At 43.7% G+C, this 25867-nt stretch overlaps 1 protein-coding gene across 6 annotated transcripts in view; it reads right to left on the bottom strand.

Annotated features, from left to right (window-relative positions):
- Positions 1-25867, bottom strand: part of zmiz1a (zinc finger, MIZ-type containing 1a) — an 82477-nt gene that overhangs the window by 19612 nt on the left and 36998 nt on the right. For 4 of the 6 annotated variants that reach the window (XM_086259376.1, XM_086259377.1, XM_086259373.1 and 1 more), the window contains 3 exons: positions 15564-15674; positions 12778-12891; positions 9211-9316 (listed from right to left, as the gene is read on the bottom strand). In XM_086259376.1, coding sequence (XP_086115502.1) covers positions 9211-9316; positions 12778-12891; positions 15564-15632 — 289 coding nt within the window. In that variant the 5' untranslated portion in view covers positions 15633-15674. Of the gene's footprint in view, positions 1-2497; positions 2916-9210; positions 9317-12777; positions 12892-15563; positions 15675-25342; positions 25446-25867 lie in introns of those variants that run through there. The other 2 variants (XM_086259375.1, XM_086259378.1) reach the window with 2 other exon arrangements.

Below are 25867 nucleotides of genomic sequence, written 5' to 3' on the forward strand. Positions count from 1 at the left end.
CGTTTTGCTTCCCTTAAATCTTTCGTGCGGGGAAATCTTCATGCTTGCTTTGGGTACATTTGCTATAACTGGGAGTATGAAAATCAGGTGACTTGCATCAGATGCTACAGAGCATGTCCTCCATAAACTTCTCAGCCGTGGGGGGCGGGATGTCACCAGCATCCGTCCGTGATCACACAGCCACAATCCACAATAAAACAAAATGCACTGTTGCACTCAAAGGAATCTGGAAACAAGCATGCTCGCATACAAGGACAGAAAAGCAGCTAAAGTAAATATGAAATCTGCGGTCTGTGCTGGTGAGCAAACAAACACATTCGGTCTCTTGGCGTCAGGGAAGATGTGCTTAAACGGTAAAGCACCTCGAATAGCTCGAAAGAACATCAGAGAGGAGCAAGCTGTGAATGAACTGCTCTTATCAGCCACGTGCAGCTCGCCACCACTGGAGGGAACGAGCAAATATCACATGCTTAATTATAACTAGACACGCTACTTGTCTCAACTTCCACAATGAGTCTTTCATCTCACACTGTTGTTGCTTCAATGAAATCATTAGGGTGAAAAACACAATCAGAAATTCTGAGATTTCCCGCGGCTGCTCTTTCATAATCTAAGACAATGATTAAAAAGTGATGAAATTCCAGCTACGGAAGCTGGGTTTTTTGTTTTTTGCACATGAATCAGTAAACAGCGATTTCACGAGGAGCGGCCATGAGAGGCCATCAGCACACCTCGACTAGATGGGGGAAGTCAACGCCAAGAATGGAGAATTTCACTGTTTCCTGAAACACTTCCTGCTGTCCTGCCCTATTGCTCCTCCCCCACTGATCACATCAATACCCGGCATCGGCTTGTCCTGCCAGAAATCCCTTGCTCAGATTCTCCAGTCATAAATCGAACGCTGTTTCGCTCGGGCCACACTTGCTCGTGGTGGGTGGAGTGACACATGTAAGGCATGGTAATGATTCACAGAAAAGAAAAAAAAAAGGCAAAACAAACTGCAAAAACAAAGTAGGCCACACACACACACACACACACACACACACACACACACACACACACACACACACACACACACAAACACATCCAGTTCAAATGTCAGGAATGAGTCACTAAACAGCCTGATGGGAAGTACTCAGAGTGCACTCACTGGGGTTCACCAAAGTGTGTGGAGTAAGTGATACAAACAAAGCGCTGGAGTCAGAGAGAAAGGAGGAAGGCTAGAGGGGGAGAGCGGCTGCATGTGGCTGCGAGGTTGAGGATGCAGACGGTTTCAGTGGTTTACACCCTGCTCAGGCTAACAGGAAGTGCTGCAGCGCCACTACCGCTAGCTGGAAGTCATATTGTGCCATAATATAAATATGTATATTTCTTTCTTTCTTTTTTAACCGCCGGTCAGTGAATGGTTACGATATTGTTTACAAGAGCCATTTGCTAATTAACTTGTCAGTTTTAAGGTTAGATTAAACACTGATTGAATCCCCTGCAGCGCCCTCGTGTTTTTATTGCCTGGCTGCCCTTTGCTCATTCAAATTCTGTTACCCTTTAAAAGACGCACAGCTGACAACACGGCGGACATTAAACACTTTTCAGCATCACTGAAAGACTGAAAGAAAAAAAGAAAAACTAAACCAGGCCTTTCTGTGCACTCATCCAACTGCATTGTCCTTCCATGACTACACTCTACACCCCCTCCTTCCTCCTCTCTCTTCTTCTCTCCTAATGAGTGGACAAGCAGACAGGCTCTGGCTCCAAGCACAGGTCAACAACTTAAAAAAAGAATCCACAATGGAAAAGTGGGTCATCTTTTCCTGACTGAAAGAGGGACACTGACGCACGTACTCCTAACACCAACATGAGCACGACCTCTCTTACATTTCATAAATCTGAAGGATTTTACTAGCTGTAAGATGCTGCATAGCCACCAGGGCTCATACAATCATAGTGTAGCATTGTAGCATTTCTATAATTGTAATGTTAAACTGACAACCCTAAATCCTAACTCAAGATAAAACTTAAAACAACCTAAGTGTAATGCACTGCGAAGTGTGTGTTTGCACACACGAAACAGGCAGTCAGTGTAACCCCTATGACAGAACAGCATGTAGGTCAACCTGTGGTCAGCTGATCTCTTCTGATCCTCTCTGGTGCGAGCGACCGGTGTGTTACACTACTACAAAGCTAGAAGCCCGTATTATTAAGCCTGAAATGCACAAATGTCAAGGCACAGCTGAAATGATTATTCCTATTTTAAATGTACTAAAATAACATACTTTAAAGAAACACTGCAGCTAATTGTTGCTTTTTCTTCTTGTATCAATCATAGATCAAAAGCAGTTGCTCAACTGGCCTCTGCTAACCCCCTGATCATCCGCTATGCATACAAACACACTCGCTTAATACGCCAAATAGTTCTGTGCTAGAGAGGCACGTGGAGGGGGGAGCGCACACACACACAGACACACACAGACACACACACTCTCTCTCTGACACTTACCCAGAGCCGGGCAAAGTCCCTGCACATCTCATCTCATTCCCTTCATAGCGCAGAGAAAAGACTCAAGTGTCACAAATGCTCCTGTTTCTGCAGAGGCCAGTGGCAACTCTCAAAGCTTTTTGCTGCTTCCAAGCCTCCTGTGCCTGTGCCTTATCACTCTCACTCTCTGCACAGATCTCTCACTCTGCTCACTCTTTTCTTACTTCCTCTGTCCTCTCCTGTCTTTCTCCCTTCTCTCCCTCTCGCTCTCTATTCGCTTTCTTTCTCCTTCCTTGCTCTCTGATCTGTCTTTTTCCCTTGTCCAGCGTCTGCACAATGCACATCAATTATTCAGAGGCAGTCTCCCAGTTTCTCCAGCTTATCCAATCAGAGCAGGGCTCTGCACTAATGGGCTCCTGCTGTACCTGCTACCGGCTCCAACACACTCTTGAGACAGCAGAGAGGAGGAGGAGGAGGGGGGGTGGATAGACAAGAGGGAGCAGTGGAGGAGGGAGGATGAGAGGAAGAGATAAAGACAGCGAGGCGGACGCAGACAAACAGGACTAGCGATAGAGACGGCAAGATATTTGCAGCGCTTCTCACCTCAGTTGTAAGGTGCCGTTATTGATGTGTAGGCTCTAGCTCTCCATTGCTCTGTCTCTCTAAGCTGTTACACAGTTCACTGTGGAACACACACATGCATGATCCAGCAATGTGACTGCCATTTGTCAGGAAGGGCAAAGAAAACCAGAAGAAAAAAAACAAAACAGAAAAACCCTGCAAGCTCAGATTGCAAACTTGCATAAATGGGTGGAGCTTAAAACGCTGGCTGGAAGCCTACACACGAGGAAGGAAGTGGGAGAAGAAAAAAGATCAATCTTTTCAAAGACAGACAAGAAGTAAGTTATCGGGCTTATCAGAGAGGGGGACTCCTGTCCGCAGGACAATAAAATCTGACAGCGGCCACTTTGCACATCCAGCTAAGAAGACACACCAGAGATTAGCAGAATATCTGAAGTAGATGAATAAAAATGCGAGGCACACAAGGGTGAATCTGAGTTCATTGTCTTTGCGCGCCCACCTCTTAATAATGAACAGGAAAGACCTAACCCGACGTTGTTCTCGCTGCCCTTACCTAAATGCTAAGATGGGGCCGCACAGTCAAATAAAGAAGAGGGAAAAGCCCACGGGCCTCGTGACAGCTGAGAGAAGTTTTTCTTTTGTGTGGTTTTTGTGCAGCGTACGCAGTCATTAACAGTTTCACAAATGTCCCACGCATAATCGAAACGCACAGACACAACAGAGGCATTGTTGGCCAGAAATATAACTTTAAAAGGGTGTGTCGAAAGCCCCTGGGGGGGAGATGATGGTGGGGGTGTTGGCTGAGGTCCTGAGATGTGGGTGCCAGATCAGTCAACCCTGAACAAAAGGAGGATTTAAATCATTTGCTCATCCGGTTTTGACAAGAACAAAGTCTTCTGTGTGTGTGTGTGTGTGAGTGTGTTGAGTACAACTGCACTGTCCTGTCAGCTGGGATATTACTAAAATGAATTCGCTTGTAACTGTATAAACCAAACCAATTAAGGAGTGTGTGATAGAGGGCCCAATCAGCCAGAGGCAGCAAATGCAGCTTCCATAATAAGTGTTTCCCCGTGAGTTTTATTTCCATAAAATTAATAGTAAAGTTCTGAAGGTAGTTTTGGGGGTTGCATCATCTAAAATGAACCACTGGAGAGTGTCAGAAGAGAGGCCCGTCTGCTAAAAATAAACCCAGTTTCCTGTTAATAATTCAGAGCCCTGCACTTACTCAGCAGTAATTAAATATAAAAGTCTGTAAGGTTGATTGGGTCAGTAACAAAGGATGCCTACACTTTCCTCTAGTTGTACATACACATGCACGACTCAAAGATGGAAAGAAAGACAGGCCGAGAAAATCAATCAGGTGAAAGTAAATTGAAGCAGATAAGTGGAAGACATGTCAGATTGTTGTAGGCTAAGAGAAGAAAGACAAGGGTTTGTGTCTACGCACAGGCGCTCACACAGTGTGCCTACACAGAGGCTAATAGGAGGACTCATTCTCTTGCAGTTCTTGTTAAAGTGAGGGAGTTTACTGGCTAGTGAAGTGTGTGTTTTCACAGGACATGGGGGTGAGTTACAGCCACACCCTGGAAGTTTTCTGTCACTGTTGACACAGCAGAGCGGCTGTTTTCCTGATCTGAGCTCTGAGCGTGCTCCGCTGACTGACAGAGAAACACCAGCTTTGCCAATAAATTTCATAAATGTCAGATGCGAGTGGGTGGAAGGGACTCCACCAGCCACCTCCAACAAAGCCTTCTCATCATCGTTTCCTCTTTTTTTCTCAAATACTCGTTCTTAACCAGCTGAATCAGGGAAACTACCCTAACATGCAAAACACAGTGCAACACACTGATCACTTGTGTAGATCTAAAATCGCCCACTACACCAATGATAATGCAGTTAGTAGTTAGTTTATGCTCTGCTATGCAGACATATCCATTAAAGCCCAACAGATATAGGACTTTTAAAACCGATACTGATATTTGGTGATTTTTAAACTAACCGATAGTTTGATATATTAGCTGATTTTTTTTTTTCTTTCAGACACATTAAACATAAACAGATTTCATTAACATTTGCTATGCGTAGTTACTTATTTACTTGTTTACGCTCGTGGTTGTATTTATGGCATTGCTAACATGTGTCGTGGACGATTCAAAGCGCCCTCTGGTGGGCAAACAATGCAACGTCAACACTCGTAACATGGTTGAAGGGTGTTTCTCCCACCTCGTCTTTGTATATAAATTTTCATTTATCTGCTGTTATAAGTGCAGACACAGACAGATTAATATCAGCCAGTAATCTCTACCCACCTATACAATTGTTGGGCTCAAGCAAAAAAATGAAAAAAATCTATGTGTCAGGTACAACTTTGTAAGTAAGAAGCTTAATAAGAAGCATATCTCTTTAGCATGCATTTAATTAATCCAGACAAAGCAGGTATGCGTCACCATGGCAACCAAGTGACCATAGCTTTAAAACGTTGTATTTTAATCCAAGGCAATCTTTAATCTTTTTCTAAACCCAACCTCACAGTTTTAGACCATAGCTCTAACCCAGTAGTTTTAATGTCCAAACTTATTCAGGAAACTATTTTTAAATAATAACTTATTATTTTACAAACTTTTGTGAGACTGTGCAAGTGTATCTCTGTGAAACAGACAAACAGAGAGGAGAGAAAGGAGAGGAGACACAGGTCATGTGAACATGATGTACTTGAGTTTATGACTTGTTATGCACAGCTTTCCAACAAGTGCACATCCATCTAAATTCTCTGGTTGAGATGAAAGCTTTGTTTAGTTCTAACCTTGAGCACCTAGCCATTGTCCCGTGTTCTCCTGGCAACGGTGGTTCTTGTTTTTGCGTTTTCCCCTCCGCTGACTGGAAAAGCACCTTTTCTGTTTTACTGACTTCTCCTTTCACAAACTAAGCAGGAGGAAAAAACCTACTGCTTAAAACTTCAGCACCGGGAACCAGTATTGTAAGTGAGACTTGCTAGTACAGGAGAGCAGGCTACAGGAAAGCTGCTGAAGGAGGGGGTGGGGACTAGTTTGCAAAATCATATATATATTTATAGTATTACACGAAAGCTAGAGTTAAGTCTATGCCATGTTAAGGCCTGGAAAAAATGTTAAATATGTAATTTTAATGTATGCAGATAAGGTTTTACAGTTCGAATCATTGTTTGGATAGGGACTTTAACCTTCTGTGTAAATTACAATATCACTCGAGATTCCAGTCTAAATAACTATTACGTCTTTGAGTTAGACAAAGGGAAAACAAGCAGCAACCTGTGTGTATCTTAAACATTAAAGCTAAAAAAGCTACCATTCCAGGGAGGAGCCGCCTCTAATCCAGGGCATGTCGAGTCACGCTGGAAACATATACACATTCAAAACAATCCAAGTCACACTTCAGATGTAATCCGAGTACAAACAACAGGAGGAGATATTTTCAAGGAGATGAGGTGACAAGCTGATAACTGCAGACAACTAAAGCTGATCTTGGTGACAATTTGTGAAGCTTTTCCTTCATAAAAGGAAGATAACTAACTCTTTATGAGTTTATATTTAGAGTAGCAGATTCACTGAAAAAGGCAGCAGAAAAAGCTTCGACAGATTTTGTGATTAATCTAATTTCCTATGTGTTGTGTTTTGTGCATTTGTAAGGCGGAAAGTGCGCCTCTATCATCTAATGAACCTCTGAGGTATAAGCGTATTTGTGCTAGACTACAGATTATTGGGTGTAAAACATAAACACAGATTTACTTAAGTTTATTTTTCTATAAACCTGAGCTTATAGCATGCCTACTCCAAAAAATAAAAAATAAACATGGAGCAAAACATCAATGCTAACAATCCTACTATGCTAACAGCAGTAATGCTGTGTATCTTTGCTGGTTCTGAGAGTTAACAGTGCTAATGCTACGTTGCCTAACAGCAGATAGGTCTCTTCTCTGGCTGAGTCCAGATTAGAGCAACATACTAATCCCCCAGGCTTCACTGCAGGGTCACAATCTCCAGACAGCTCATCGTCAGCTGCCTGCTGTTGCTGAAAATCTTTCTACTTCACTCGACAGATCTCACAGTCAGCAATTTATACTTTCATACTGTGCAACTATGCCTTTGTACTTTGTTCATGGGTTCAATTACTTGCAAGACACTTAATTGAGACACACAAAAGAGTTGATGTAAATATTAAAATGCAAAGTCAGCCTTCTTGGAAACCTAAAAGTTTAGTGATTAGTTTCTAATATGTTCACTCAGCATTTATTTGCATTCATTCTACAGTCATTTGTGGCTGCAGTTTTTAAAAAAAACCCACACAAATATCATTTTAAATGTTTTTGTTGAACTGCTCTAATGGAGGGTAGGGATAATTGTTTCATCAATTTCTTATTTGACTGATGCTTTCAAAGAAAGTGTCAGTGTGATTGATCTGCAGTCTGCCTCCATCCCTGAGGAGCCTACAGATAGCATCCCAGACTCCTTGGCCCTTGTCTGGGCTCTCAGGTGTCAGATTCACAGGCTTCTGTCGCCATGCAGACTCCAAGAACATTGTGCAGGAGCTGCACAATTAGACACACACGCATGCATAAATGCACGTACATACACACGCGCGCGCAAGGCAGGTGAAAAGACACAAACGACCACACAGACAGCCGACACTTCTCTACATCTCTTTCTGAGCGCATGGATGTATCTTTGATTTCATGCACACATCTTGTCTCCGCTGTCATCCCCTTGTCTGGCTTCTCAGACAGACGTCCTTGTAAGGGAGCTAAGACGGACGCTCAGTGAGTAAGATCTGCCCTGAGTCATATCTGCTTCCCACCCCAGCAGCCTGTCTGCCCTGTTTAATGGCTGGCTGCATCATATCTCACATCCCTCCCCCAACCTCGCATAATTACACTATAGTACCCATTTGTCTCCTGTACATAAACAGCTCTTCCTGAAACCCTCGTGCTGTCTTCTATTAGATCCCAGAACCATCAGCAGGCCTGAAGATGATTCTGACTGTCAGTCGGGCCCAGCCCAGCCCAGCCAGGCAGCCTGCCAGCCAGTCCGTGCCATGGCCTGGACAACAATCATATTATCCCAACGCAGGAACACAGAGAGAGACAGAGAGAGAGAGAAACACAACAATCAATAATGTACAATGACGTCTGTCTGACCACTTAAGTTCCCCCCAACAAGATGCTTCCCGCCACAACTGAAAGCTGATATTCACCCTTAGCAAATGTTCATATCACGGACACTTTGGACAAAAAAAACAAAACAAAGCAGAAACTCCCTTCTGTACATTTAACTGCAACACATTTAACTGTAGCCTGTATGAGGAATTATGGGATAAGATTTCAAAACCGTTACTGACATAACTGCAGTTCCTGTTTTCCGACAAATGACACACGTTTAACTTGTCAGAAAAACAAAGAAACCAGACAAAATATTTGACTCTTATTATTCCTACTCATGCAACCGCCGAATAAAGGTTTATCTGTGCTCTGACTGGCTGACAACAGCTTTGTCAGGTTTCTGTCAGGCAGAGCGAGTGGTCCAGCACACATCAGCGACACCTCTCCAGCCATCCATCTCTTTCTCTCTCTCTCCTCTCTCTCCCGCCTCTGCATGTTTCACTTTGACAAATGTACAAGAACAGGCAGCTCCTGCAGGACTGTGGGAGGCGGAGAGGCGGGGAGGGGAGGTATGGATCGGGGGAAATTGGATTTGATAGATAAATGTCTGAGGATAGCATTACTGCTCACTCTTTCTCTTTTGGCTTCATGTGTATGTGCGTGTAGGCTGCACGCACGCAGTGCGGAAACACTGTTGAGTGGACTCTTTTTCTCAGGCTACCTCTCAGATGGCTCATCTCAATAGCACATCAATGTTTAATGGGAACTAAAAATAACTTCACATTATAATGCTCCATGGACTTTTTGTGTGATGTTTGTGGTTGCTGGTAGAAATCAACCAACCACAGATTCATGGTGACTTTAACAGACATTTATTTTCTTTTTATTTATTGAAACTATACAGTTATTTAATTAATAAGCTAAACTGTCTGTTAGCATAAGACTTTAAGATGTGATTTTATGATATGTGACTTGTTTTGTATATAAAGAAAAGTTGTTGTTTTTAAGTGATGGGTCTTACCTGCAGATTTAGGAGTGAATTTGTCCCTGTTGGCAGCACATACAGCCAGCAGCCTGTAGCCCAGGTCCAAGTCAAACCCCTGCTGAGCAGCAACGCGACTCACCACCTGGAGAAAGAGCAGCGGATTGTGAGTATAGCTGCTGTCTATCTATCAAAAGTCCCCAAGTTGAATTTCTAAATATTCTCGACTGCTGAATTTATTAACTGTGCTCATATTTTGAGCCACTTTTGTAAATAAACTTCATTTCTCTTCAGAAAGAGTGAACGCTCACGCACAAATACACACACGAAAAGACAGATAGTAAGATTAATGTGGAGTCTGCAGTCTGGCTCGCTCCAGTGATCCAGAGTTGGGACGAGTTTGATGACTGTATCCTCCTCCAAGAGAGGCGAGAGTGCCAAACCACAGTCACTCTGCAGAAGGAGCAGAGCTTATGAAGGGTCACCTGAAACAAGTCTGCACTGACCAGGAAGTGAACTGGCCAGAGCGCGACACCCAGCCAGCCGGAGCGTGAGTCAGATGTCCAACCAGATGAGGAGAATGTGGGACTTTTTCATAGTGCTAGTAACTTTTTCTTTTTTATGAGATCATACTGAAAAGTGCAGGCTTTGTTGAATCTATATGCAACAGAGGAAATACTATGTAATTCTGACTGCGCAGAGCCCAATATAAACACACATTCACTAGGAGTTCCCCTGTACTCGCTACCAGGCATCCACCACCCAACTAAAAAAATCAAACAATAAATAAAAAGATCACAAGGTGATGGTGCATTACCAGCTGCTGGCCAGATATTACATTGCCCCAGATGTTCTATGAATGGCTCAAATGAAAACAGGAAGGTATGCAGTTCCAGGGGATGTCCAGACTAACCTCTGGATAGTCTGCAGAACTGTCTGCTCTGAAAGCACCTGAAATAATAGGTATTGGGGTATTTTTCTGTCGATTCAAGCTTCAGTTAGCGGGTAAATATGTCTAAGTTTTTCTAATCCATCTACTATTAAAACACAAAATTGGAATAGTTTGCACGTTTCTATCCAGTTATGCTTTTACTGCTCTGCCAGTGTGTTTAGGATTATTGCCATGCTGAAAGATGAGGATCTTTGCTGCAATCAGAGGATCTCCAAATGGTAATGCATGGTAAATCAAAATCAGACTTTTCCATCATTTTAACAAGAACCCAAACACCACTGGGTGAAATGCAGCGCAAAGCCACGAGAGAGCCTCCACCGTGTTTAACAGATGCCTGTATACGCTCACTGCTGCACCTCTCTCCCAGTTTCCTCCATATATATTGATATAAAATTTCAAATTTGAGTTTGTCGCTCCATCAGACTGATTTCAGAACAGTCTTATGTAAAGTGGCATATCTCAGCCTGAAGAATGGCTTCTTGACAGTCGCCCTTCCACTGAGACCATTTATAATGAGGCTTTAGTGAACAGTAGATGGATGAACTGAAGGAGCAAATACATCTATTAGGTGGCAGGTTTTAAGCTAACAGTTTTTTGGGAATCATCTTATTGGTGCAAAAATACTTTATGCCTGCTAAGCTGTGTTAACTTTGGCATTTTATTTTTATAGATTAAACAAAAAAAGGGAACAAATGATGTGTTTTTGCAACAGGATGCTAGTAACAAGGTGCCAAAAGCTACAACTTAAAACTGGTTCTTTGCTAAGTTGCCTGTTATATGTAGACACAACACTGATTCATCCTGTGAGTTAGGTTCCTTTTTATGCTTAAATGATTCATCGGCCAGTGTTACAGGGGTAAGCACACTAAAAACCTTCCTCTTAAAATAATCATTTATAATGAGTAGACTTAAAATGAGTCAAAAAGCAGCCAATGTCCAAAGAAAGAAAGAAAATAAGTTTCTCAAAAACACTTTAAACAATTAGAAGCAAGTCTGGCTCCTTGGAAGCAAAACAAAAAAAGAGAGGTGGCTCGACACTTGTGCACAATACTGTAAAAAGCTTGGGAGGTGAAAAAAGAGAGAAAACTGGTGAAATGATGTCAATAATAGGGTTTATTTGATTGTTCCATTCAGGAGAATAAAATATGCAATTCTACACTTCCAGTGCAACTTGCATTATATCCATCTGAAGCTGCTCAGGACACATCAGGATTAAGCAAACTATTCTGACAAACGCTCAAATCGTGTTGTTGTCAATGGCTTAATTTCCTGCGTGAGTGAGTCTGCCCTACAGTTTATACAAGGCAGGCAGCCAGTTACAGAGGCTAGCATAGATTCAACATGGATTTAACAGTGTTTCACCTCATAAGCCTTTTTCAGCTTAATCTCCCTCTGAGGATGTGCATCCAAGCACATATTTCTGTCAATATGAAAACAGCGCTGTGAGAGGTGCTGAAAGGGTTAGTAGGCCACTCACTTTCTTGTTTATCTATTTGCCAAAGAGAAAAGGAATCAGTTTTGTAGTTTATTTTTAACTGCTGTTGAAGTCATTCGTGAAAGACGGCTCCTTGTGAACTACGTGGGAGAATTTAGAAAACTGTGGAATCATATACAAAAATAATACATATGTCTGCATCCACTACATTACCGCCCACACATTTTGCATAAATATAAAGAAACAAACAAAACACAAAAAAAACACTACACCTGTCATGTAAAGTGTCATTCTAACAGTGGAATACTTGTTATTTGCGTCATCTCTTCCTGATTCTAAAGCCCCCGGGGAACAGGCGCATCCTCCACATGGAGCATGCGTTCAATTAACAGTCATGTTTAAATTTCTCTTTGGATCTCTGATACACAACCGGCATAAAGACAAAATCCTGAAAGAATGCACAGACTTGTTGCGTGTTCTAATTCTCCAGATAAGCAGCAGTTTGCTCCAAGTCTGACGAAACAATTTAGCTGATGGAAACCGCACCATGCTGAGAGGGATCTCAGTGGGGGGGCTCGATTGTATAGCTCCTTATCGGCCTTTAAGAGGCTTTTATTGTGATTTACACATTAATGAGCATTTGTCTGTTTGCTCACGTGAACGCTTGGACTGGGAACAGCGTTCTTTCAGTGCTGCAAAGGCTTATCTTTGCAATAAACACGTGAAACACGCAGGTCTTTGCTCTAAGGGCTCGCACACATGGCTGCGCATGTAAGTACGTGTGTGAGAGGTTTGTACACACCTGGTGAGAGCCAGCTCTCTGGCCCTGTGCCCAGATCGATGAGCAGCAGCTAGCGAACTGAAAGGCGATAGCCAGAGGTGACTGGGTAGTTACAAACCTCTTCATACCTCTTCTGTGTATGTGTGTGGTTTTGTGTGTGCACAGCACAATGTAGCAGCAGCTGACGACAACTTCTGTCAAGAGCCTAAGCAGCTAGATCACCTCTGGATCCAAATTACAACGTGCTATTAACAGCTTTGTAAAACAATCTGAAATATCTACACGAATATTACATGAAACTTGTGTATATACGATCCTAAACGTCGGCTAAAAGCCTCAGAGGTGGACACATCCTTATCCAAATCTAATTACTGTTTTCCTTGTGTTCAAAAAAGTACCTGAAAAACTCAACAAAAACCATAATTAGTGTTTGCATACCGTCAGACATCCCATGAGACTTTGCTCGAAAGGTCGCTGGAAGGCCCGGGGATCTCCACACCAGTCGAGCAGCTCTGTGGCCGCTGAGTGGAAGTTGGCTGGGTTCTGTAAGTGCTGTGCAAACAGACAGAAAGGAGACTGCTATTAGAGACAATGGGAAATAATGAGTGTTATTTTTTTCGCATTAAGTACAAATTGGAAAAACACTGAACCCAAGTAGTTTTGCAGCCTTGTTCTCCCCCCTTAAACTGCCTTGATTTAATGTCTTGTGTTTCTCCGCAACCCTGTGAGGACCTTGACTCTTTCCAATATACGCCCACTCAGGGCTCAGCCGCAATGTGGGAAGAAGATCACACCCATATCAACAATGATGCCAGTGTTTCTTGTTAATCTCTCTTGGCAACACCCATCCCTCACCCCCATGACCCACACAGCAACCAAATCTTTCCCTCCAATTCTCCTTCTCTCACTTCCCCTCATTCCCTGCCTGTTCTCAGTGTAACAGAGCCCAGGCACCATTACTCCACTGGCTGACTTGGCTGTGCACAAAGAAAACAACCTTGGTCCTGGCAGCTATGTGTGCAGACTCAATACGAGCCGTTGGTGTGTTGTCTAATCTCTTTGAGTCTCTGTCTGTCTCTCTCGCTTGTTCACTGAGGCCTGAAACAGTTGAGTCTTTTCTTCCCAGTGTCTGAAGGCTACTGAGGCTGGCAGGACACAATAAGCGGTTTTAAAATTGGGCTCCCTTTCTTCACGGCTCAGGAGGTTAATAGCTCTGAAATGGCGCAGAGCTGCAGCTCGTTCACTCGGCGAGATTGAGCCCACTTGAAAGCATTTATTATTCTCATCTAGAGCTGAAGCGTTATGTTTTGTGTGCTCTTGGAAAGAAGGTAGAACTATTGTCTTTAGGGGGCAGCAGAGGTGAGCATTTCTGAAAGGGCAGCTTTCTGGCAATGTGTGACAAAAGGGACTCCTCGTTGCAAATGCGACGTGTCAAGCCGGTGCCCGCCCACTGAGAAAATCTCTGAGAGCGTCCAACGATATCATGGGCTTCAAGAGAGGCCTTGAGTGACTCATCTTTTGTGATGTGAAGATTAGGCATTATAGAGTTAGTTGTAGACTCTCACAGGAGTCTGACTGATGACGAAGAAAAGCAGAAAGAGTGAGAGAAAGTGAGAGATGCTCTCATCGAGGTTCAGTGAGAGGGAGGAGAAGAGCCTGCTCTAGATGAGTGATATAATCTGGCATTATTGCTGCTTGATGGGAGGCGTATCAACCTCCAGCGCGAGAGGAATCAGAACTAGCACAGCAGGGGCTGTCTGTCTAGATCTGAACTCACAGCTCCTCCTGCCGCAGCGCTCGCCACCAACTCTGCCTGACAACCTCGACTCTGGTGTGAGGGGGAGGACAGCGGAGTGAAACAGCTCAGCTGAGTTTCAGGAGGAGGATGGGGCCTGAGCTGTTCTTGTTGTTGTTTAGGGTTGGATGAGGACAAGAACTGGGAAGCGAGGGAGAGAGAAGAGCAGCTGCAGCAGTGATGGGGCTTTAGCACACCAAGAGACAGACGTCTGACAGACTGTCCTCAGCGAGATGACGGACCGGCGTACTCCTCTTTTTAGGCCAGCAGTGGTTCAGGCTGTTCAGTGCTTACCTGGCTGCATGAAAAAAACACGACACAGAAAAGGGCATAACAGCTTGCTCTGTGCCAGCGGCTTTCCCCAAACCAAAACAACACCCTGCTAGCAGAGCTACCACAAGCTCAGCGCTCAATGACTAGCTCAGAGCCTTTGAAGTCAGGTTTACGACAAGCTCCATTACAGCAAAAGCTGAGGAGTACATAAAACAAACTACAATTAGTGCGTTTATTAAGCCAGACGTGTTAAATCTGCCTATTACAGGCTTATCGGTGACGCCAAGGAAAGTAAGCGAGGAGGATTTTAGACGTGAGCAGTGTCAGTTACTTCAAATTGTATTCACTTGAAATGAGCTGACGTTTCAAAAAACAGAGCCTTTCCAAGATTTGGTGTCGTGCAAAAGAGCCGAGGCGATCTGAGCCTGTTCAGATGGAGGTTATTATGAAAGGTGCGCAGGAGTTTAGGAGGGAACGCGGGAATAAGGGGGTGGAGGTGGGAGGTTCAACAATGGGTAAAGAGAAATTGCAAAAAATCACAAGCTAAGAAGCTCCATCATTCACTGAGTCACTCTAAGGCATGGTGTCATATGGATGTTTTCAGATATAAAGCATCACACCCACGTAGCATAAATGAATATGCCCACAGCCAGCCAGCTAGCCAACCAGTCTATGAGCTCTTGTAGACGATTAATCACAGGCAGAGGCGGTAGCCCTGGGTTATGTCTGTCTGTATATATGTGTGTCTATGAGGAGTCTCCTGAAAGCTGACAGTCAAAGAAGTATTTAAGCAAAACCACAACAAGGGTAGGCAAACGTCAAGAGTCAGGAACGTGAAGTAAGGGAACACAGGACCAGGAGAAGAAGGGAGGGGGGCTGTTATGTTGCTAGTCGCTTTGAAGTCTGTTCCTGTGTTAGCTGCCAGATTTGCCTCCCCCTCTCTCTCTCGCTCTATGACCCTGTGCAACTTGATCTGTGTGACTGGAGCTAATGGCCAGAAAAACTGATGCCCAAATAAGGTGCTGAGGGGAGAAAGTAATGCAGGAAGGATGAGGAAATGTACATTCTTCTGTCTTTGCCTCTAAAAACTGTGTCTGCAAAGGAGTAAAACAAGGAGGAGGAGAGAGGGCTTCTACACACTGCTCTGCATACACACCTGTTTGATGCACTGCAGCCTGTCATTGGTCTGCTGGATGTGCCGGTCCATTGATGGTAACGTGTTCATCTTGACGTCTCTATCGGGACTCCATTAAAGAGCTCTTTTACTCTGTAAAAGAAGAGGATGGAGAGAAGTACAACTGTTACAACAGGTTTCTGTCAGGTCCCCCAGTGCGTGCAGAGTTTGCAGGCTGTAAATTTCAAACAGTAGCTCAAGAAATGTTTCAAACTGAGAAGCCAGCTTGTTTACGCGCTGACTCACTGAAGGGTTTGATCAGCCTCGAGCGCATATTTTTGGCAAATGCACGAAACTGAGATGTCCTGCAGCAGCAGCATTAATGACAAACGGAAACATGATGAAACTGAAAGGAAACTGTTGCAGCTTTTTTGCTAACTATGTGAGAAAAGTCTCACACTGCAAAAGAGAAAAGACAGCTGTTAGCAACCCTCAGAGCTGAAGTTATCATTGTGCCGTGGACAAACAAATCAAACAGAAGATAAGGTTCTTCTTTTTCTCTTTTTCTTTGCAACAACATGAACAATTGCCACCGTGCGTTCACTTTTCTGAGCATCTCAGAGAAATATGCTGAGATTTGGATTAATGGGTATCGTGCTGATTTGCCAGCGAAGCCCCCGTCCCTCACCATCCCTCTGTGTTTATCTCTATCAGTATTGGTCCGCTTCACATTCCTCCACACAAAAGGCCAACAGAGAAACCACAGGTGGGGGTGGAAAGCTGCTCAGCACTGATAAAGGGTCCCCCAAGATCCCCTGCTGCGAGAAACAGAGCGAAAGAACAAACACGATCGAAACACAGTGCTCAGCCTGAGAGTTTTCATCTGTAGCGCTCAGTCTTGTGCACCTATCTTAGAAAGAGCACAGCAATATGCACACACACTCTCTTTTACACACGCGCGCGCACACACTCTCGCACTTAAGAGCATGTAAACACAAAAGCTTGAATGCTTCACTTTGATTAAACGTAAAGGTAAAACTTCAAAGCAACACTTTAAGAATAAGACTGTATTACTAATCCTCCGAGCTTAAGCATTATCAGATTAGAGTTACACAGAGTGCACTTACAAAGTCTTGAACATCACCAATACACTGCTTGCATGAGTAACAAGGAATTCTGGAGCAAATGTTGTGAAATGCCTGGCAGGGAAATGTCTCATCGCGCTGCACGGTGTGGGCGCTGACTGTCCTGAGGAAACTGCTAAATCCGTAGAGTGCGAGCCACAAAGTCACTCTGACTGTGCAAAAACTTGACCCCTAACTTTGTGTGGCCTAATTCTGCCATGCTGCTGTGCCTCCCAGCGTCCAGCAGATGTCTCCCTCTCCTGCTGCTAACCAGCATGTCTCTTTTTATACACTACACCTGGAGTAAGTGGTCCAGAGAGGCCTCCTTTAAGCCCTGACAAGTGCTACAAATCCCCCTTCAGCAAGCAGGCAGCTCCACAGACCGCTAACAGGGCACGCTTCAGCCCAGCGCTGGCCGTCTGACCTTGTGGCTATTGATTAACTGTTTCTCCTCCAGCTCCCCTTCCTGCTGTCCCAACACATCAAGACTAGAAAGAAAAGAGGAGGGCCGGGGGCTTTGGGGTGGAGATAGCTACATATTTTAACCATCTTTCCCTCCTTCCCTCTGTTGCACTTTCACAAGGTCCAACACACACACACACACCCCTCCCCTCCCCATCAACATACAGCTCTTTTGTTAGTCGATGAAAAGATGGGCCCTGAGGTTCTGAAAGGAAAATGAGGTGGAAATGTGACTGGTTGGCCAGGCTGCGCTCAGTCAGCGGCATTGTAACTGAGACTAGAAGCCAATTCACCTGACTGACCGACCGTCCGCGCTGTCAGACCACCCAGCAGCACACGCCCATGTAATGTGTTGCGTAACAGATGATGCTCCATTGTAGACGGAGCAGAACATCTCCCAGTTGCCCCACACCCTCACTCCTCCTCCTGTACTTTCAAAACGAAACACGCTAATCTGTTATCTGATCACTGGGAGGGGAAGCTAAATGTTTTACCGCAAAATGTTGAAATCTCTGCTCTCAGTTTTCTACAGATTCACTGATTAGGCTGGAAAAAAAAACCTTATGTGTGTGTCTTAGTGTAGCAGTTGACTTTTTTCCCCCTCCTTTCCAGAGTTATATTTTTCTGTTTTTGGGCAACTTCCATCATTGTTTGAGCATGCACAAGCCACAGACAGACCTGCTTAATCTTTATTGTCTTCCCAACATCTTAATCAGCAACAGTCAGCACTGCTTACCCGAGGTGCAAAGGAAAGCATTACACATCCAATTACGATGTGCATATTACGACCTCTCTACAAAAAAGCAGTGGGAGGATGCTGCTATGAATCAGTGCAGAGTAAGAGCAAAATATAAGCAGTGCTAACATCCAAGGAAGCTTGTGTTCTTTTTTTTTGTTGTTTCCCTCCTTCTCTTTCTGTTTCTGAGCGAAAACGAGCTGGGAGAAACGGGGCAAGAAATAAGCAATCCTAAACAAAAGCGCAGTGATATGAAAGGCCCTGAAGAATGGCAGGAAGAGGGAAAGAAGGGCTAGGCTCGGTGGAGAGAAGAGACGGAGAGAAACAAAAAAAAGAGTGTTGAAATGATCTCTTCATTATCAACAGCAGCAGCACGCACGTGCACAGACACAGCGTACGATCGCTCATAGCGCGAGTGATTTCTCATTTCAGACAAATGACTACCACCTTTGTCAAGTGCAGCGAGCTTTGTGAATGTGATCGGTCGTTACACGGAGGCAGCTGTGCAGGAGCTTGTGACACATCGCAGTGCTATGCATTGCGTGGGAATACATTAGGAGCAGGGTTGGATGATATGGTTGCAATCAGCGCCTTGATAGGTCAATCACAGTATTCTCCAAAATCAATGCGCAAGCAGTGAGATGCTAATGAATGCAAAATTACCTGTGCAGACATCAGCTGACGTTACAAACTAAAACTGTAGAAGCTGTGTGCTGTGCACTGATGAAAGAACGGGCCCCTTTGCTCCCTCGAGGGCCAATCTGACACTCACTTAAATAATCTGTTCACACACACTTAAAAAACAACTAAACGTGCTAAAAGCACATTTAAATATGTTATAGGTTCATAGCGTGCCAGTAATACATAATAATAGGTCCAAAGTTAGCTTTAACTCTGTGGTCACAGAGCATTACTCATAATCCCATATGACTTTTTGATGACTTGCTCATCATCTTTACAAAGGCTGCATTGTTTCTGTCAGTCACTGCAGGTCGGCAGTTGGGTCCTTACAATTCGCTTTTGTACTTTAGACAAAAGGATGTAAATGAGATGACGAATGAAAAGATTCATGTGCAAAATAAACTCTTTGTGGGAGTATAGCAGGACCTTATAATTTATTTTATTAGTTCTTAATTATAGCCTGTTGATAAATAATAGCGATGTAAAATTATCTGCCTTATTGAGGACCCAAACTTCTGCAGCTACGCAAGCTGTAAGTGCAACATGCTGTCGCCGCTTCCTTGAAATTTCTTTAACGGTTTTTAAAGTTGAAGTCGGAAAAGGTTTCACGGTGCCTCGGGACGGGTCTATTTCAAAATAATGAAGGGCTTTTACATAACCACGTGGAAAATTATATACTGCTTTAATGCTGACTCTATGCTGTAGGTGAAGTGCAGAGGGGAGTTCTGAACAATGACAAAAAAAAGAGCAATCTGATGAAGTCTGACCAGTGATCAACTTCATTTTGAAAAGGAGAACTCAGTTCTCTGGACTCAGCGGGGGATCTTCACTCCTCCTCTTCATCTTCAGTCATATGGCCACAGATTTTCTTTTCGCTCTCCTCTCCTACAGCCCCCCAAGACATCATTAGAGCCACCCAGCATGCGAGTCCCTTACACCACCTTCCATTTTCCATTCTATCATTTTCTTCTCCCCATCCCTCATATCTCAACCCTCCTGCCACTCTTCTTTCCTCCCTCACTCCCTCCCTCCCTCCTCCTTCCCGGGGCCCCGTGTGGGAGCTGCCATAACAGGAGGTGGAATGGATTCATTTGCTCTAATGTGGTTTGGGCTGCAGCGTGGCACGGCACAGAGCGACACTTTATCCCAGTGCACTGAGCTTCTCTCCCTCTCTTTCTCTCCCTGTGTGCAGTTCATGTGTTTTCAAACAGGCCAATCAACACCACTCAGCTGTGATGGCCTCTCTTTACCTCTCCCTCCCACAATCTCTGCTCTCAGTATGTCTGTAAAAAAGCCACCAGCCATTTCTCTCTCTCACACATACACGTTATTATCTTTAGTGGCAAACTCACAATGCCATACAGCAGCTATTTTCTTTATATTCTCCAGTCCACTCCATTTTGTTGTCAGCTTTCTTCATTTTTTTCTTTACAAACCTCCTTGCATCTTCATATCTTTGTTTTTCTGCCTTGTTTCTGTCTATTTTGTTGACTCCCTGCTAATCCTCTCCTCCGCTAATCTCTACCCTTCTCCTTTTCCCTCTCAGCAAAGCCAACTATTAGTCATATCGCTCCCTCTGGGCTTTATAAAACTCAAACCCTCTACACCATCACAACCACCAGCCTCTATAAAAATGTGAAACGACTTGTCCCAGGGGTGGAAAAAATAAACTCTAAATGTTGCTGTTTGTTTATCTTCTGTTTTAATGTGACAACCACAGGAGCACCGGGCAGCTATGTGACACCCAACACTGCAATGCAAACAGCTGTGATGTGGGGATATGCGAGCGGCTCTGCTGCCGTCTATAAATATGGAGCTTCTGTTGTGGAATATTACAGGTATGCACCACCAGATACCCCCGGGAACAGACGATTATTTCACCACTCTATATGTAAGTTCAAAAACGGAGCACCATGTGCTAAGTGAACGGAGAACTGAATCCTATAATCTTTTAAGTTAATTTTAATTAACACAGTCATGGTGAGGACAGCTGTTACAATTAGTTACCTTTTAAATTTATTTTTAGATTAGATTTATTTTTCTGTTTATAAGGTGAAAAATAACTTTTCATGAGTTGCAGTACTGTGCAAAGGTCTCAAGCCATTTATATATTGATTGGAAAATAGGAAATAGGCACAGCAGTTTATTGAAACACTGGCAAACATACACGGAGATTGAATTTGTACACTTCTAACAGGCTTGAAAGTCAATATTTGTTATGATCACCTTTATTCTTCAACACAACCTGAACTCTTTTAGGTACGATTTCACTCCATAAGACTTTTCTCTCTGCTTCCTGCTTATGAATGACAGCCATCCTTCCACTGAGACCATTTCTGATGAGGCTTCTGTCAACAGTAGATTAATCAACTCAAGGACCAGATGATCTCAGGTCCTGTGTCAAGTCTTTGCTCGATTTGACTTGAAGGTACTTTTTTTTTTTTTTTTAGACCTGCCACTTCTTCTTTTCTCCTCTATTTGTCCAGTTTCCTCAATTTTGTTAAATGCAGAGATATGCCAAGTTTTGAGAATCACCAAAAATAGTGTATTTGGTGTTTTTTTGTAACAAAATGCCTAGAGAAACAATTTAATTTTTTTCTCAGAAGCTGTGTCTTATATGTAGCCACAACACTGGTTCACCCCTTGAGTTGGGTGCTGTTCTTATGCTTGAATGATTCATCGGTCAGTGTTAAAAATGGTCAGGTACAAGGACCAGCAAATGACCAAAGAAAAACTTTGGAAGACCTTCAGAAAGCCTGGAGGTTTGATACTGTCTTTAAAAAAAAATCACAAAAAATGACTTCTTGGAAGCCAAAAAAAGACCTCAAGACCTCTGCACAGCACAAAGCACTAAAGCAGTGTCGACAGGTGGTTAAACTTATGATTATTTCAGCTCTACCAGGACAAGTTTAGAAATATAAGTAACACAAAGCCAGTAGTGAGATAATTCTACAAAGCTTTGCTATCTTTAATGTTTTACCACTTTCAGAACCAACTAGGAAAACAAAATATTTAATGAAATGTTCTGTATTAACAATGGGTCAAATATAGTTTTGTCTGTGAAAGATATTCCCCCGCTGAGAGAAATTCACAGATAATTATCCACTGACTTTGTAGTTCCATTCAGCTTTGTGGAGCTTGTGAGCTTCTTAGCTCTCTAACGTTTCAGCCACATCAGAAATCTATTTTCAGGGGAAAAGTTCTGATAAATTCTCTATGCATCACCTGTAAACAAAGAGAAACCTGGAGAGGAGAGTTTCGAGGCTCCCTGGGGAGTTAGTATGCAACAAAATGGCCAAAGACATTTATTTATGAGGAAGATCCAGGTGTTACTAAAGGACAAGATCAGAGAGGCTAAGGACAATTACAGGAGGAAGCTGGAGTGGAAACTCCAGCAGAACAGCATGAGAGAGGTGTGGAGGGGCATGAAGACCATCACTGGATTCAGGCCAACCAACAGCAGGGGAGCTGAGGGAGGTGAGAATAGAGCCGACGAGTTGAATCTGTTTTTCAATAGATTCGACACCACAGTGTCTGCTCCCACCCCCACAACCTCACCTGCAGTCAGCCTGGAATCCAGAGCCACACCACTGTGCCAGCCTCTCTCTTCACATGTTGCCTCCTGTGAGATTCCTGACACCCCTCCCCCACCCATCACCTTCACTCAATACCAGGTTGAGATGCAAATGAGGAGACTTCACTCAGGCAAGTCTGCTGGACCAGACGGAGTGAGTCCCCTTGTCCTCAAGACCTGTGCCCCCCAGCTGTGTGGAGTCTTTCATAAACTGTTTATGCTGAGTCTGAGTCTGCAGAGGGTCCCGGTGATGTGGAAGACATCATGCCTCGTCCCTGTACCAAAGACGCCTCGTCCCAGTGGCCCCCAGGATTACAGGCCCGTGGCACTGACCTCCCACATCATGAAGACCCTGGAAAGGCTCATCCTGGACCAGCTGCGACCCATAGTAAGACCACATCTGGATCCCCTTCAGTTCGCTTATCAGCCTCGTCTTGGAACAGAGGACGCCATCATCTACCTGCTCAATCGTGTCTACACCCATCTGGACCAGCCGGCGAGCACTGTGAGGGTCATGTTTTTTGACTTTTCCAGTGCTTTCAACACCATCAGGCCGACCCTCCTGGGTGATAAGTTAGCAGCGATGCAGGTGGATGCTTCTCTGGTGTCCTGGATTGTTGATTACCTGACAGGAAGACCACAATATGTACGTCTCCCACAGTGTGTGTCTGACAAGGTGATTAGCAACACAGGGGCACCACAGGGGACTGTCCTCTCCCCCTTCCTCTTCACCCTCTACACCACAGACTTCAGCCACTGCACAGAGACCTGCCATCTTCAGAAGTTTTCTGATGACTCTGCGGTGGTTGGATGCATCAGCAGGGATGATGAGACAGAGTACCGGGCTGTGGTCGACTCCTTTGTCACGTGGTGTGAGCAGAATCATCTGCAGCTCAACGTGGCAAAGACCAAGGAACTGATCGTGGACTTCAGGAAGACCAGGAAACACTTGACCCCTGTTTCAATCCAGGGGGTCAGTGTTGACATTGTGGAGGACTATAAATACCTTGGAGTACACATTGACAATAAATTGGACTGGGCTAAAAACACCACAGCACTTTACAGGAAGGGCCAGAGTCGTCTCTATTTTTTGAGGCGACTGAGGTCCTTCAGCATCTGCCAGAAAATGCTGAGGATTTTCTATGAGTCTGTTGTGGCCAGTGCGATCCTCTATGCTGTTGCATGCTGGGGGAGCAGGCTGAGGGTCGCAGATGCCAACAGACTTAATAAACTGATCCGTAAGGCCAGCAATGTTGTGGGGATGGAGCTGGACTCCCTCAAGGTGGTGTCGGAGAGGCGGATGCTGTCCAAGATAAAGACAATGTTGGATAACACCTCCCACCCACTCCATGACATGTTGGTCAGTCACAGGAGCTCGTTCAGTGAGAGACTGAGATTACCGAAAAGCACCACTGAACGACACAGGAAATCATTCCTGCCTGTGGCCATCTCCCTGTACAACGCATCCACTTAACACACTGTTTGCTGCTACAGCTACACATGTTTCTTTTCCAAATATTTATTTATAAGTGACTTATGTATGTATGTATGTATGTATGTATATATATGTATATATTGTACTATTCTTAGTTAGTGTATTGTCTGTCTTGTCTTAATGTTGGTTTAAAATGGAGCACTGTAACAAAAAATAATTTCCCCCAGGGATCAATAAAGTATTCTCATTCTGATTCTGATTCTGATTTGCACATGCTCTCCGTGTGCTGCATGTGCAAATAAAAGTATGTTTTGTCATACTTGCGCTTGCGCTTTGACAGCATTACAGTGGACAAATCCTGGGTTGCAAGTTGAGCTCTACCACCTGATAACTATAAAGCTAAATGCTCAATTACACCTAATCCCATATTTTAACATAATAGCACAACATTATTATCCAGGTCCAGCTAGGTTTACATTTGTATTGTCTATACTGGAATAATAAGGAAAGGCCATTTATCTAACCATGAGATACAAAAATCAGGTCATCCATGAGCAGAACAGAGCTTTGAGCATCACATGATGAATGAATGAACTCCTTATTCCATACAATGTTCCAGTTCCAGTTCCTGAGGACTAAAAATACCAACTGGGGGAGATTGTATGTCCTGGCTGCCACATATGATTTTCCACTGTCACCAAAGGCGAGATTCTATCACTAGAGATGCAAAAGAGACGAAGCAATTGAGCATATGTGTGTGTGTATGTGTAACATTATGACAGTGTGTGTAGCCTTCAGGACTTCAGAGGCGAGTCTGAAGTTTATTAAGTGGGATAATGGAAGTTTAGTATGTTTTTAGGAATGTGTGAGAGGAGAGGAGAGGAGAGGAGAGGAGAGTGATTGACAGTGCAGTCTGACAGGCTTGTGTAAAGCTAACCTTATGGGCCTGACTCCAGCAGAGCTGTTAGCTCACACACTGCCCCCTGTGGCTGCTGAATGGGTAAACTGACAAATTCCATGTCCAGCACTGGCAAACTGCTGACCCAAATGCAATTAAACAACATCCACCAGGGTGAGTGTAACACATCAGTGTACGGTAGCATATGAATGCGCATGTGATATGTCTGTGTGAGGAGAGAGTGATGAAGTGTGTGCAGGAAGGAGAAACAGAGAGACAGGGGCAGAGGGTGAGACTTACAAAGAGTGAGTGTGATTCAATCTGCTCACTAAGCCATGAAATGGTATTGGTGTCATTAGGGAGAGCAAAAATATATCTGTGCCAGCCTGCCCTCCACTCCCCTTGTCTCAGACGCTCCAAATGCACAATCTTACAAAAAAAAGCTCGCAGTCCAACCTCTTTGCACATAGTGGAACAAAATGCCCCACTGTGCTCCAGCTTCTGCTGAACATCCTTTGTTTATCCCTGTGGGCAAAGCCTTTAAACCATAAATAATATTTTTTAAATCTCCGGAAGTTAAACTATAAACATGTGGACTAACCTTTGCATGTAATTTTACATTCTAACCCATACCCACGTTGCCTTTGTATTTATTAATTTATTTTAAACACAATATGATGCTATTTTGACAAAAGAGTAATGCTAGGTCTGGCTAGCTAGCTGGCTAGGTGTGTTAGCCCTGTGCTAAGACTGGCAACCTATTCCAGGGGTACCCCCTCCCACCTATAACTAGCATATGCTCCAGCCCAACAACAACTCTGATTTTGATAAGTGGAAAAAACAGAAAGCTCGATAATATTTTTATTAATATAATTTTAGCTAGTAAAAAAAAGGCTTAAAAATTTACTTACCAGAGCGTACTTAAAGCTTCTTTTACTAGCATATTGCCAAAGAAGACATAAGTCTTTATAGTCTTTATACAAACAGGGGTGTTATAGATAATACATTACCTAGCTTTATGGGAGGGCGGTGGTTAACAAAATTGTGCATTTTAAACAAAAAAAAATTCTAACACGGGAGCCCCCTTGCGGACATTCAAGGAACTGTAGTTTTTGCCACCTTTACAAGTGCAAATTTTTTCAGCTCCAAAATAAAACCACAGTAATAACAGTACAGTACAGAGTACCAAGTACTCCCTTTCTCATTCAGTTACCACAAATCATTAACATTACTAATTACTAAAGGTCCTGTCTTCATCAAAAGCCTTTTTTTAGGTAAAAAGGCATTTTTTTTACCTTTAGGTATTTTGTGAAAATACCTATAAAAAAAAAAAAGAAAGAAAGAAAAGAAAAATTGGCAATTATTGGTCACTGAAGTTCACATGCCTTCATCAGATTACAGGTACTATAATTTATAATGACTTGTTCTTGGCATGT

The sequence above is a fragment of the Aulonocara sp. 'chitande type north' Nkhata Bay genome, linkage group LG13 (genome assembly GCF_057382095.1).
Source record: "Aulonocara sp. 'chitande type north' Nkhata Bay isolate Kocher_YH1m ecotype deep benthic linkage group LG13, A_spYH_male_GT1.1, whole genome shotgun sequence".
Lineage (NCBI taxonomy): Eukaryota > Metazoa > Chordata > Actinopteri > Cichliformes > Cichlidae > Aulonocara > Aulonocara sp. 'chitande type north' Nkhata Bay.